Raw genomic sequence first — 15,214 nt, 5'->3', positions numbered from 1 at the left:
GACAGGAGGTAACGGCAACAAGAAAGATCATAAGGCCCAGTTTCGGATGATTACCGGTTACTCCAAGGATGCACATACTGTCAGACGCATATGCAAACGTAACTGGCACTTCTTACACACTGACCCTGTGATAGGTAAGGATGTCCCGGCATTACCTCTCATGACTTTTCGTAAATCGAAGTCTTTGAAGGACATGCTAGTAAAGAGCCATTTGCCATCACCCACACAGAAAACAGGAACCCTCAAAGATATGAGGGGGTTTTTTCCCTGTGGGAAGTGTAAGGCTTGTGCCACAAGTAAGAGAACTTTGAGTTATTCGATCCCAGGTTGCAGTAAACCTAAGATGATTGGGAAATTCATCTCCTGTCTTACTCCATTTGTGGTTCATTGTTTGGTATGTCCCTGCGGATTCAAATATATAGGGAGTACCAGCCACAATGTGAAGGTCAGAATTCTGGAACACCAACGAGCAATAGCAAATAAGGATGATAATTACCCGGTAGCTCGCCATTTTGCCTTGAAACATCAAAGCAATAAGGAATTACTCCCATACTATGGAATTGAACCTGTGAGCCCTAGAGGGGGGAACAGGGTACAGAGACTGTGGAGATTAGAATCCCGCTATATCATTGATCTGCAAACTAAGACAACTCACGGGTTGAACAGTAGTGCCAATTTACCTCTATTGAGTACTAGCAGGATCGTAATTGTTGTCTGAGGTTACATATAATGCATAATGTTAAATATTTGTGTTCAATATGCTCCATTTTGTGATTGGTAATTTTTCCTTATGCTCTGTAACAATAACAAAACAATGGGGGTCACTAGATGAGACTACTATATATTTTATTTGATTGTGTTGGAAAATTCAACGACACCGGGTTATGCCGATCCACGGCTAGATTGTATTGTCCGCTAGCGGGGTTAGTCAATAGATGACATCCAGGTGGAGAATTTTTCTCCTAGTTATGCTCGTAATAATTTTAGGAGCACTATATCCCCACTATGTGGACTTGTGCCGATACACGGCGAGATTTTTCTTAGGGGTGTCCTAGTAAAGTTTCCAAAACAATGACAGATATTATGAGCAAAATCATGTTGTTTAACTATATAGTGCCTCCGAGTACAATACGGAGCATATTTGTACAAAGTGTGAGATTCACCACGCTAAGATGGTGAATGTTTTCTGTACCGTATCGCTGATTGAGTGAGCCCGTCGTCACTGTTGTCTTCTGGGTGACGCGGATAGGTTTAAAAATGGTGATTTATTGACAAAAAATGTAACACTGACGAAGGATTTTATCCGAAACGCATATGTTTATTGTACTATCTGCTGAATAAATATCGCTGATGGATGCCTCCTGTGTGCCCGAATTTCTGTTATGAACTGACGGAATTGGCATCGTGGACATATTTCGCGGCAAGCACTGCCGCGTTCGGGCACCCGCCTGGGAGTGCCTCGTTGAAAGGTGCACTTGGAGCGGTATATGTCCAAAATACAGTATACTTCACTCCTTCAAAATCACAGGTAGCCACATATTGAGCCAACACGTGTTTCGTCTACAGGCACATAACCTAGGACTTCATCTGGGCTACAACAGACAAATGCACAAATTACTAATGGATATAAATACCATAAACAAGACCATCACCAACTGGGTGCGTAAAAGAAATAACACCATGTGAAATATCCATCATAAACACCAATGTAGTGAAAGCGAAACGGGTTAGACCTTAACCAAAGTAATGACTTAGAGAAAAAAGGGAAATATCAACATCCTTGAACACCCTAAGGTGTAATCCAAATGTAAGCAGTTGTGTATAGACACCAAGAGGAAAAAGAACCACAGGATAAAAATGGAGGAAAAGACGTCCATTGGAAAAGAAGGGGATAATATTGTATATCCATCAGGTATGTGGAACAGTATATTACTGGCTTTAAATTTAGAGCATTATTCATCTTTCATTAGTTAAACTAGTACGTCGCGTGATGATCTTGTGCTTGAGTTTCCCGTTTTTTACGGATCACTGGCATTTTACTGAGGGCTTTCAGGACTTGAGTGCCTGTCTTATACACTGCTATTTTGCGGTTAATTTTCCAGGTTTTTAAATTAATTACGGGTCTTTTAATGATGGTTCTTGGGGCCCCTGTTTATGTGCTGCTACTTGGGACTTTATACGATCTGCTGTATAACAGCGTGTAATAAATTCATGGAACATTGACAGATTTGTTAGTAGTCGGTTAACACTGTGCTTGCCCATTTCGCCCTTTATTATTCTGTTTTTTGCTTGCACTAAAGGGCACTATATTTATGGCTCGTGGAGATAGGACTGCCTGGTGAGAATTAGCCATTGACAATTATTGGCTCTATTACTACTGAAGTATTTTATGAACTAAGATTGATACACTTTGTACTAGCATTTACCTATCTATTTACCTACATAGATCGTTCACTGCATTTCTCAAGAATGTGCTTTTCCTCTTATTTAGAGGTTGCATTTGAAGCACTGAACAATTGCATTAATAGTGGTGAGTGCTTTATCATACTTCTTGAATGTTTCTAACAAATTATTGTTCTCTCTGATCTTTTTCTTGGAATTAATTTTATAATTTAAATCTATACTTGTGGGTCAGATTGTAGGTTTTTGCCATATTTGAGGTGTCCGCATTACTCATGTGTTGCTGGCTTTGTGATTTCTGTATACATTGATTCTGCGTGGGATACCTGAGTTGCGTTGTGAGCTTTCTACTAGTTATTTGGATTATATACACTCACTTTTCCTACGTCTCTGGGTTTTTGGATATACAATATTATCCCCTTCTTTTCCAATGGACTTCTTTACCTCCTCCCTTTTTATCCTGTTTCTTTTTCCTTTTGGTGTCTATACACAACTGCTTACGATTGGATTACACCTTAGGGTGTTCAAGGATGTTGAGATTTCCCTTCTTTATCTTCGTCACACTTACCGTAACCCTACTGGATCGAACATTCCAGTATAAGGGGTTGTCATTTTCAATAGCACCGACCCATTTACTCCGTCAGGTAGTAACCACCCCAGTATATCGGGCAAGCCTATGGGCTTTTCCAGGTTCAGCATGTAAAAAGACATGCCACATGTTAAAAAACATTGTCTTATCACTTGAACCACACCATCTTTTAAATCCATTCATTATTGTTTATAACCATTGCAGTTTTCATCAAAATCACTATCCAATGCATTTCTAAATAAAGCATTTAAAATCAACATAGCATATTGCATCTCTCTTGAACCACATTAGGCCACATTGAATGCAGCCTTGGAACCAGCTACTAGATGTGCCCACACTCCTGAGCTGTAAAGCTAAAGCTCCAGTCCAGAGTGCCTGTAAAATGTCACCATGTGACATTTCTTCAGACCTGAACGACATATGGGTACTTTTGAAAAGTTACTGCTGTTCTTCTACAGCCCCTAAACACTTTCTTAAGTACATTGTTGGTGCCCCTGGTCTCCTGGTGCCACCACAATAAGGAGGTTAATCTCTAAAGTGGCACACTTTGCAGGGAGTTGGCTCCTTGCATACGCATATTTCCTTTGCCTGGCTCTTGGTGTTTCTCTTCTCTTGCGGGGGCACAGAAGTCCAGTTCTTCACCCAACTGGTCCTGAGGGGATTTAAGGGGGGCTGGCTCACTTGCCCTGGAGAGACCCAGTAGTCCTGGGTTCAACTGCAGGCAGAGACCTTAGTCCATTAGGAGGCTTCTCCTTCCAGCTGTCCATGTTACTGTTGTCCAAATCCAGGGTCTAAGAGTCTGTCCCGCCTTTGTGAAAGAGTTTATAATTGTGGATGAAAGGTTCTAGGTACCAGACACCCCAGGCCAATCCCAGGTTGCCACATTCCTTTCAGACCCTGTCCCTCCCCTTCTGCACAGCTTCTCAGGCAATCATATGTGGTGCCATCAACTGTTGTATGTGCTCAGCTCCTCTGAAGACCCAGCTCCAACCCTAGCGGACTTCACTGCTAGGGACTTTCCCACCAAAACTTCAAAGGGGAGAGCCGCTTGCTGTGTTTGCTCCAAATGTCTGGCTTGCTCCTTTGTTCAGTGGTCCTGGGCTGTCCCAACTCCAGTGCAGTGTGACTGCTAATAACCAGATGTGAGGTCTTTGTTCTCTTTGCTGGGGAGCAGAGTAATTAGCATGGCCTAGCCCGGTGACAGTCTGATGCTGAGGCAGAGCAATAGGAAAGTTCTGTATGGCCCTTAAGGTATATATGTATGTTCTTGGGACCTGCATATTCATACTCTGCGTGCATGTTCCACCCCAGTTTGACATCTCACTGGACTGTGTAGGCCAATGGAGCGTAAAACTGCCATTTAAGGCAGATTTTCTCCTACGTGTATAATGCAGTAACACTACAGATAATCCAGTAAACTCTTCTTGACCTATCTAGGAGTGCCCACTAATATTCTAAGGCCTACCCTAGGTCAACATTTATCCTTGCAGTCCCTTCTGTCCCATGTTACGTGTGCTCAGTTACCTAGCTGCGCACAACAGTAGTCTCAAATGCACAGCCTGCACATGCATGTTCACATATAACCAGTCCAGTGCCCCTTGTTCTAGGTGTGTCGCAGAGAACTGATCTTAAAAGGCACTGATGGTAAACGTGCATTTTAGTTACCATGGGATTGCTGTGACTGAGACTCAAGTAGTGAGGCCCACCCGCAGCAAAAGGTGATCAAAAAGCTAAACATCTGGGTGGCCTAAATATACTAAACCCATTTTACGACAGCTTGGGTGTACCCTGCAAGAATGCCAGGAATCACCCCTCCCATGTCTCATAATGAATCAAGAAAACAGTCCAAGGTCTGAGATACCTTTGATGGCCCATACTTTCAAAATACACTTGAGCGCACACTTAATCAAATCTACAGAACCCGGCCCTAGTGCATCCACCACAGTCAGTGGACCAACTAGCCAGAAGTCACACATTCCCACCCAGTTATGATACCCATAATATTTGACCAAAGCCGAAGGCGACAGACACCACCCTTACTCATCAAAAGGTTCCTGCTCCAGTTCGTGGTTCCTAGGTCTATACTACGCTATGACCATGCTGTAATAAAAATTGGAAATTTGAGTATTACAGTTAATGGTTGTTGCTTTGTACTCTTTTATGTTCTCCTCCATGGTCACATGGTCACATCGGTGTGTGCGTGGCGCTCCTAGGATCAGCAGGCACATCTGCTGGTAATGCTTGTAGTAGACCCACAGCTTCTCACAGAGCAACAAGCATTATCCCTCTACAGACAGACAGACAGACAGACACACCCACACCCACCCCTTTGATGCTGCACCAGTTCTACCATTTTGGTCAAATACCAGTTGCAGCATTGCATTCATGGGCTGTTTAAGGGAGTTCCAGCAGAAGGTGTGGTTGTAATCCACTGAAGTCGATCATGAAAGGGAGCTAAGTAGATATGGTAGGCTGCTTCCTCCTGTAGGCTTAAGACGAGGTCTAGCCCATCAGCAGTAGCCATATTGCGAGGAGTGGCTGGATGAACAAATAGATTGTTTTGGCGCTGCTCTTTGAACTACTCTGCTAATGGTTTAGTACGCCCAAGACAAACCTCTGCTCTAAACTGACTGTTAATGACAAATACAACAGAAATGCTAGAATTTTATTATTTGCACCCCATTTTCAGAAAGGACAAATCAACCTTACAATGGTTTATTAGCCCCCAAAAGTAGATCATTTAAAGAAAAGAAAATTAACTTGTATATCCAACTAGGTTATCTTAACAAGATTGCTAAAAATAATCTCAAATAACTAATTTCTATTTGAAGAATATAAAATGTAATAAAAGACCAGCCATATTTAAGCTTTAAATAAAATGTAAATTGCTGTCTTTGGACTATGCTTCTCACCATGCAGCGAGCCCATATGTAGAGCATACTTGTTAAGTAAAGTACTCCTTGCAGATATGACGACCAGGCAGGCAGGCAGGTCAGCCATCGTTCTTTCTGCCTGTCTTTACTCAGCTATTCTGTGAGGGGAGTGGGAAGGTAGCAGCCAGCTTTCATTTGCGTATAGGAAGAGCCTTGCCATCCCACAAACAGCCTGCACAGATATGGGAGCAATGGAGGACAGGCTAACTATGAATAGCTGCAGTTTGAGGGGATCGTCCGGTGTGCGTCTCAACCATAATGATAAAAGTGCACTTCCACGGCAGTCCAGGCACAATCCCTAGTCTGTATTCTGCAGTGAAAATATTCCTTAGTCTGTCAGATAAAACTAATCATCAATGAAATGCGTGGAGGTCAGAGAAGAGTAAAGTCTTCCGTAGGCTAATCTAAATTGTGAATGAAACTTTCTTCAGGTATCTTCAAATCTCGCACACTGAGGAGTGAAAGGAGCTGACCTCAAGTACCTCCCCATATTTTGTATTCCTCATCACATTAGATCTCACAGACAGTAAAAGATTTCTGAGGTCAGCCCAAAGTGTGGACAAGTCTATTGTAAGCAGCCTTGCATATCATCCTGGGTAATGCTCTTCGATGCCACTAATGTGCGTAGAGTGTTTTTTTAAAGTTGTTTTACTTAGACAGTATTTATCTTTTACCTTCTGAACTAAAGCTGCATTACCATTGTGTATTTGTTTTTTAGATCCAGTGCGGTGCAAGAATTATTGGAGAAAAATTACAGAATTCATTGTTCTTTGCATAATATTGTAAGTAAAAGAAAATAGGAAATGGTAATAGAAAATGCATTATATTCCAGTTTGTTGTAGCCTTATAGGATAAGAATGCACTTGTTTCCTTTAAAATGCTTAAGAAATATTGTTAAATAGCTGTGTGCACATGGCCAAATAACTTCACAACGTATGATGAAGTGGTAATTTTCAGAATATGAATGTATAAACTAGTCAGTATGGACTTGATTCAACATTTTATGCCGTTATTAGTAACTCCTCTTTATGAGGACAGGCATTTTTGTATTGCAGGTGATTAGTGAAGAATGAATTTATGGAGTGTAAGAAAGCTTGGCAAATTATTTTGCTGTGCAGATATGTGATTAAATCTATCGTTTCTTTTTTTTACAGTTGATTCCTGAACAGTTTAGCATTGCAGAAAAAATAGAAAGCATTCTCACAGAGACCCGGTTCAGTGAAAAGCGTTCACGGCAAATGGATATTGATGACTTTATTCGGTAAATCAACCACAGATTTTATTAATTATTTAATTTCTTCATAATTATCTCATTAGAAGAACATAGTTCCCACAAGAGCGTGATCTATTTACTATTTTTTGTAAGCAGAAGGCCTAAAATATAAGGGGTTAAGGCTCCAGATTGTACATATCTGATTACATTGTTATGAAGAGCAAAACGTGTGATATCTGGGTTCATAGCGTTTTGTGTGTGAAAACATTATGCTGGATTCTGTTGAAGAGCTACTCCATAATGCATTCATGAGTAGGGAGTACTGTTGGAGGCTGCTCAACAGTAAGAAATCTACAAAGAAGCTGTCTTGATTATCCAGGTAACTGCGACTGTACACAGCATTTGATTACACTTAATAAAGCAGCAGCTAAGTAAAGGCTATAGATTTCTATGTGCATATATTTGCAAAAGAGAGAACTGACCTGGCATTTAGACTGTTGAATATCCTTGCTGAAACCATGGTAGGTTACGCACTACTCAAAGTATATGAAACCAGAATAATTATGGTGCTTATCCCTAAATCTATATTTTAAAGAAGCCTTCATCATGCTAGACAGAGATGTGAAATAATCAACAATATATTGGGAGAGTGCAGCAACGTATAGTGCATTTGTACACACAGACCAGTGTGGTTTCATCACCAAAGGAAGATTATGCTTTCTTTTAACCCATTCCATGCCCTGCAAATTCCGGCGCGGCAGGGGCTAGGGGGTCGGCGTGGCGCTCCCGTACTTATGACTGCTCCACGCCGTCATGTGCTCATGACGGCGTTGACCCCGCCCACTCACTAATTCGCCCGCACAGGCGGGGTATTAGTCCTGCGTGGGTGGAACGGCACCGGCATGACGGCTCCACGCCGCCATGAGCACACGCCACCCGTGACTGATGACGGCGTGGAGCCGTCATGAGCACACACCGGGTTAAACATGTTAACCTATTTTATGGAGAAAGTATTGAAGAGTGAAGGTTAAAGTCTTTAACGTTGTTAGCTAGGGATTCCTGTTTCAGGTGATTTCTCAACTGAACTATAGCCCCAAGTTTATAGGCTAGCTGAGGTTTCTTTGTATACTAACACTTTTGTGCAGTATTGAAGTGTTGTGATCTGGACTGTAGTGCAGCACAAGGTTGCCTGCTATTGCACCTCCTGTTTATAGTGGAACTATTAGTTTTGTATACTGTGACTCCCCAGGTGGAGATCTAAATGAGGAAGTACTACATACACCTTCCTCAAATGGGGCTTTTCTTAAATGCATATTTTTGCTGATGCCGGGCACAGAAAATGCTGCAACTGCGCAGCTAAGTTTTAGCGACCAGGAATGCCCTTTTGATTATTTGGCCAGAGAGTTTCTGTAAACTTTTCCACCACCCACTTAGACAGTTATTGATTTGAATTTGGCCTAAGGTGGAAGCTGGAATTTAAGCCCAAATATTTCATCTCAGTCTAAAATCCAGACACAGGATTTAACACCAACATCTGGCGAAGAACAATGTTTTATGCTGAGTTGCCTTTTGAGAGCTAAGTTATTAGCCTGAGCTTTTCTCGGCCATGCACAAGTTTGGTCATTTAATGTCATAAACTCATTGTGATCTACGTTTTTCCTATTGACCGCACCAAATTGATTGTCTGTATACCATCGTTCTAGTTTTGAGGGAAGCAACATATGTAATGTCTTCAACATTGTCCTGATGATGATCCTGGAAAGTTAGTTTGTATTGGGGTCTGAACATCAATGCTTTTATACCCTTGGATAGTCTTGCTGATCTTTTTAAAGGAATCCCCATGAGATAGTGGACTCATCATGGACTCCTGCAATTTACAGTATAACAATCTGATGGATGTTTGTACTGTTTATGTGTAACACTTGTTTATTATCATTTTTTGAATGTTTATTTCACTGCCCCATCACTCTACTCACTCATGTGGCATCTTGTTATTCTTTGTTGATTATTGTCTGATGAACAAATGCTGATTCTTAGATGTTTCCTTTGTTTGTATCAAGCAATTAATCTGCTAATTCTTGGTGCCCTCAGATTGAATTAGCTAAGTAAAAAACTCAGTAGAGCCATTTTTTCATTGACTGATATGCTACCTGGCACTAAACAAGTAATCTTTCTAGTGTCAAATTGAGTTGATCAAGTGTGTTTCAGGCATAAAATGTTACCCTTGTATAACAGATTACAACACGCTATATGGTATGGTTTACATGTTGATATAAGTGACCTCCCTTGACTTGGTACACATGTTAGACAAAGAAGCCCGTAACAAAAGATGGCATGCAGTTAGCTCTCGTTTTACATTATGTGAATCCAAGGTGCAACTGACTCCAATCTGGGTTATATACGTCCATTTATGTTTTGCATTTAATTAAAAGTACAAGATCTTTGAAAGAAAAACACATACTTCGAATGTCTTACTTTGTCCTGGCTTTTCTGTGGCTTTTCCATTTATTTAGAACCAAGACTAGACCATGCTGCAGGGTGTCTTGGTTACCCACGTCTGTTACAGCTTAGCACCATAAAACTACATTGGTTCTTATTATAATCAGGCGTCTCCAACCTTTTCTGTAATAAGAGCTACTTATGGTAAATATAAATCATCCCAAGCCACTAATATTATTAGTTTTGTAATAGTGACCATGTCCGGCAAAATGAGATTACTGGCCACCCTATACAAGATTACTAGCAGTGATTACCTCATTCCATCAGGCACGGTTGCCAGCAGTAATTATAAGAAAGGTTTAATCAATTTGGAATGCCTAACCAAGGTTAATACATGACAACCATAGCTGCAATGGTCCTGGTACAAATGTAATAATATGAGTAATAAGTCTCCCCAATGATGCATGACTGAACAAAGAAATATCACCTTGTTATTTGTGGGATACATACAATAATTGAATCAAGCAAAAGTTTCTAATTTAGTAGATTGAGCGCCACACTTGAGAGGTACTTACTAGTAGCTGGAGAGCTACCAGTAGCTCACGAGCTACCCGTTGGAGTAACCTCGTATAGACCAAAATAAGTTATTTGATTATAGGTTGGTGTATGAAAGTGGAGTATTGTGTGGTGTAGGGGGGGTTAGTCATCACCATGTAATACTATCACAGTACCCCAAAGATGGGCCTTGGATTCACACTGAAACATCCTTAGCTCAGTCCTGGTAGAGTGGCAAAGAGCAGTAAGGTTTTACTAGATAAACGTGGTTAGCATTTCACAGTACCAACATGGACGATAAGCAATTGACACGACTTAGGACAAATCCAACACCAGTTTATAAAAATAGAGAGTATTTTTATCTCAGTTTATACACCAAAACTAACAAAATAGCATACATATAACCAGAGTTATAGATTTTAGAAGTAATAGAAAATCAATACACTGCAGTAATACCAGGAAACTTGAACATTGTGGTCAATGAGAAAAAACACTAGTGACAGTTGGTCACTTGCAGGTCCAGTTTCGTTGTACCCCTGCAGGATAAAGGTAATGTGGGTCCCATGACTAAGCCACAACAGTTCAATTTTACCTGGCCTGTGGAGCCCGGGTGCACCTGTCCTGGCTCTCTATAGTGCTGGACTGGAGCCATGGGAGAGCTGCTTTTACCACTGAAACAATGCATGCTAAGGGGAAAAAGATGCAAAAGGACACCAACGGAGGGGTTGACCACTTCGGTCACAGGTCGGATGAAGTTCCCACTTAAGGTAGCGTTGAGTAAAGGGGTCTGTTGCTGGACTGACGACCAACAAGCCTTGACAGTGGCAAGTAGTGCAAAAAGTAACTTTGATGTCCGGTGGTCCCGCGGAACGTGTCTGCCTGTAACTGCCTGTAACTTTATGGATGGCAGAACTACAGTTCCAACAATGCACTAGTCTATCTAGATTTGGCGATCCCTCAGAGGTCCTGGTGGCCAGCTAATCTTCAGATCTAGAGCATTGTTTAACCTGGAGTTTGCAGGGGATTAGCGCCACTATTCCAGAGGAGTCTGAGGGTATATCAGGCTTCCACAGGTCAGGGAGTGCCAAGATTTAGCAAGGACGAGGCTCCATCATGCAGTTCCAAATCTGTTGCCACGGGGACAAAGTATCCCTCTTTTACTTTGATGCTGTGGGCCAAAGTCCTCTTGACGCTGACACAGGTCTGTTCTGGGACCTTCCTTAATGCAAGTTATTCAGATTTGACGTTTTGGTGTCCGATGGTTCCCTTAAATCCTAGACTGGGGGGTGTGGGAGCTAGTAGCCAATGGGCAGCTGGACCCTGTAATCCCCCCTGATGTGACCACATCCGGGTTGTAGGTATGCCGTTTCTAGCCATAACTCTCTATTCTGCCATTCCTAAAGACGGGATAAATCAAATTGTGATGCACAGACCAGGCGGCTCCCCATGGAAGTGTGGCAGCCTTCTAGGAATGTACACCTCCCTGCATAGTAAATTTCCTAACTTCCGGGTACAAATGTGCTGTTTCCTCCATTGGATGTCAGAGGTTATGCATATCCTAGGCGGTGCAGCCTTTGAAGCTCACCAACTTGATGTGCCACTTCACTAGCCTGATTAGTAGGAGGGAGGTGTGACCTCCTTCCTGCCAAAGCCTTTGTTCCTGCCTCCTGGGAGTGATCACACTGCCTTCCAGGGGGTCAGAATCCTGTCTTAGCGGCAGTAGGCGCGGTAAAGCACAGGCTGGTCAGCCAGAGCACAGAGAAGCTGGGGCAGCCAGGTAGGCAGCCTCTAAGGTGCCACCTGGGTGCATACCATGTCACCCAGGGCATGGGATGTGTCAGGGGTGAGAAAGCATGTTGTTTGATACCAAACATGACCTATTTTGGCAGTACCATAATGGAGCTGCCAACCTTGGGAATGCCCTTGTTTGAGCCCATGTTATCCTATATACCGCTAACACAGTAGTTTCCAGTAAGAAACATCACTATAGGGACATATAGGCTTGCACTTATGTCCTCGCCTTTAATATACTGTACACAGCCTTCTGGGCTGAGGAGGCCTTCCTTAGGGGTGCCTGGCATATATTTAAAGTTAGTGTAGTTGACCGGGCCTCACATGATGAGGGCACAGTTGAGTTCAGGCAGTTTGTCCTGCTCCTGCAGTCTACAATGGCAGGCCTGCGGTCAGTAGTTTGCTTGTGTCACCCAGGGTGGCACAGAACCGTGCTGCAGCCCTGGGAACCCCTAAGCCACCTATGTCCTGGGTACCCCAGTACCGTATACTAGGGACTCAAAGGCGGTAATGTCTTTGCCAATTTAAGATTACCAAGTCAACCATAACCATTTTAGGAAAGAGCACAGATTCTGGGTTCTGTGCAACAGACTCCAGTGCACTACCAGAGTCGTAACCATCAGCATTTGGAGAAAAAAGTGGTGGGTGATTATACGAAAAGGGCATTTTCCTACATTTAGTACTTGGTTATTTGTATAGACCGCTTTTTCATCTTTTGTCTCTCTAAAAGCAAAATGTTTAGCATATCAACAAAGTCCACTACACAAAAAATATTATTGAGTTAAAACAAACTTATGTATTCTGTACTTGTGATACTTTTGGCAGAACGTAACTTATTAAATATATTAATGATTCATATGTCTGTCTTGTAACAACCGATGATAAATTATTGTAGGCAATAAACAATACACCAAGAGAGTCAAGAACCGCATATTTGATTGGCTATCTATCTTTGAACTGACAAAAGTTCGAGATTTCATTTGATTTCTTTAGTAATGGATTATTTTGGAAGTAGCACTTGGTGTGTCCCCTCTGCTCCACCCTGTTCCAAGGGTCCTTCTTGCTAGCCTTTGACCTCTGTCCAGACCAGTTGGCAGTTTAGCTTATTGATGTTTGAGTGGTTTGTGCTTCTGAAATCTCTTGGTCTTATGCACATGTTCCTGTTCCGTCACTAATGACAACCTAGACACTCTGAATAATGGTGGTGCCTACCCTCAGTGGCGTCCTGGGGCATGTTCCTTAAGCTGCTGGGACTCAACTGTTGTAGCCACGCCCCACTTTCTTTACATGGTGCTTCCAAGGGGATGAGGGTAGTGTGCTCTTTTGCGATTAGACTTCTGGACACTAGTTACTTGATTTGTTCTTTGCTCAACTGTTTGATGTTGAATGCTCCCCCCACTAGAGTTTAGGAAGTCTTCATAGCTGGAACGTTAATAGTTTATCAGAATTTGTCTATACAAGTCTGCCCTTTATACTTTTAAAAGTGACCTCTGTTCTTTGGTCAGACTACTAGTTTAATTACTAGTATAGTTTGTGGTTTGCAGACCTGCCTCTCCTCTTCCCAGGACCAAGAGATAAGCTCCTTTTTCTTTGGGATTCAGTCTTTCACTGAGCAACGAAGAAGCCAAAATGGACTTCGTTCTAAGACCCATTATCCTCTGTAGTTTAACACACAACGTTTACTCCTTTTTTTATAGGCGAGGCACCCGTTCATATTTCTATTATTCCTCAAGGGTGTGACTCATTAAGACTGAGCATTCCTTGTCTTTGGTGAATGGTACAGAGTATCAGTAGCAGAACCGTCATGCCTGTCTGCTACTTCCAGATTGCTTCCATCTCTACCTCTTGTGATTTCTGCGCAGAGAGACACTGCCTATCTTAAACTGTGTTCTTTTGGGAATGTGCCCTTCTAGTGCTGCATGGTGGACTCTTAAAAAAATGTTCCGATTATGGCTTATTGCCAATGATTTCTTGCTATATAAAAACAGTAAAATAAAATGACGCTGCGACCTAATCCCAACTGCAATGTGTTCTGTTTTTCAGACTTCTGCATGGTTTCAACTCCGAAGGCATCCATTTCTCCTGAATGAGGCACCTTTATATTGGAAACAAATTACATCAGCAGTAACCTATGAAGTTGTTGTGATAGTGGGAACATCTAAATATTATTTTGTGTGAGGATGACAGTTTACCAACAAAAATGTTTTCTGAAGACAGGACATTTATTAGAAGGTTGTTGTGCCTTGTTTTTCTTAAAGAGGCAATACAATACGATGCCCTAGAAGTTGCAATAAAGAAGACTGTCTTCTACAACATTCTGGCTCTGTGAACAGAGAAGAAATATATTAGAACAAACGGAGAAATACACTTGAAATGGAATTCCATCGATTTTTACAAGGCACTTTACCCCTCGTACGGAGCTGCAAAACTGTAAATCGGGGGAACCATTTTTTCCACATAAATTATTGCAGGTAAAACCTAGATGAATTATGGGAGAGAGATAGAAGAAAAATAACTTTTTAGCAGTCGTGTAGCACCACTATTGTTACAACTGCAAAATAGTTGCCATGGTGAATTCAAATTACGTATTTTCCCCGTATTTTTTTTTTAAGCAATGGTTCTCCAAATTTTGAATATTCTGTGGATGCACATATAACACACGGGAAGGCAATTGATCCGAGCTTTTATTGAAGATCCTTTTAAGCTACTTTTAACATGGTTTTCTCCTTGAAACTCATTCCTGCTCAAATTGGTCAAATATGTTAGTATCAAATGTCACCATATTGAAATGCATACATCAAATGTCTCCATATTTGAAGTGCATACACCGTTTGGAAGACCTACTCTTTCAACATGATTGTATACTTTGGGTCTATTGAACCATAGTGTATTGGTTAATAAAGCCAATAACAAATGATGTGACGTTATTACGAAAATGTTTAAGTTAATAAAAATAAACACACTATATTCTGTGCAAAATCTGGTGGATGCTTGTGTTGAAATGTTAACTTCTGAAACGTACAGGAAGATTCCGAAATGATTCCTCTTCTAATGAAAAGATTGAAGTAAATTTTCTTTTTAATATTTCTTACTCATTGTATACAGTGTAATGAAATGTCAACATCGACTACCTTCATTTGTTCCTGCTGAAACTCCGAAGTGCAAAACTGGAATTCTGCAATCCCATCATTTGTTTTTATTATACTAATTAGGATAGGTATTGGACTTTTAGTGTTTCTACCCCTTTTGAATATAGATAAATAAAACGTGTGGTTAATTATAGTGTTGATTCTG

General features: G+C 41.4%; 1 protein-coding gene across 3 annotated transcripts in view; it reads left to right on the top strand.

Annotated features, from left to right (window-relative positions):
* Positions 1-14,899, top strand: part of DIMT1 (DIM1 rRNA methyltransferase and ribosome maturation factor) — a 186,665-nt gene extending 171,766 nt beyond the window's left edge. For all 3 annotated transcript variants that reach the window (XM_078675138.1, XM_078675137.1, XM_078675139.1), the window contains 3 exons: positions 6,641-6,704; positions 7,077-7,183; positions 13,964-14,899. In XM_078675138.1, the coding sequence (XP_078531264.1) occupies positions 6,641-6,704; positions 7,077-7,183; positions 13,964-14,006 (214 nt within the window). In that variant the 3' untranslated portion in view covers positions 14,007-14,899. The remainder of the gene's footprint in view (positions 1-6,640; positions 6,705-7,076; positions 7,184-13,963) is intronic.
* Positions 14,900-15,214: the final 315 nt, after the last annotated feature.

This window comes from Lissotriton helveticus, chromosome 2_1, assembly GCF_964261635.1.
Source record: "Lissotriton helveticus chromosome 2_1, aLisHel1.1, whole genome shotgun sequence".
NCBI classification, from domain to species: Eukaryota; Metazoa; Chordata; class Amphibia; order Caudata; family Salamandridae; genus Lissotriton; species Lissotriton helveticus.
Note: the sequence above shows the minus strand (reverse complement) of the source record. Positions and strands in the feature narration are given on the sequence as shown.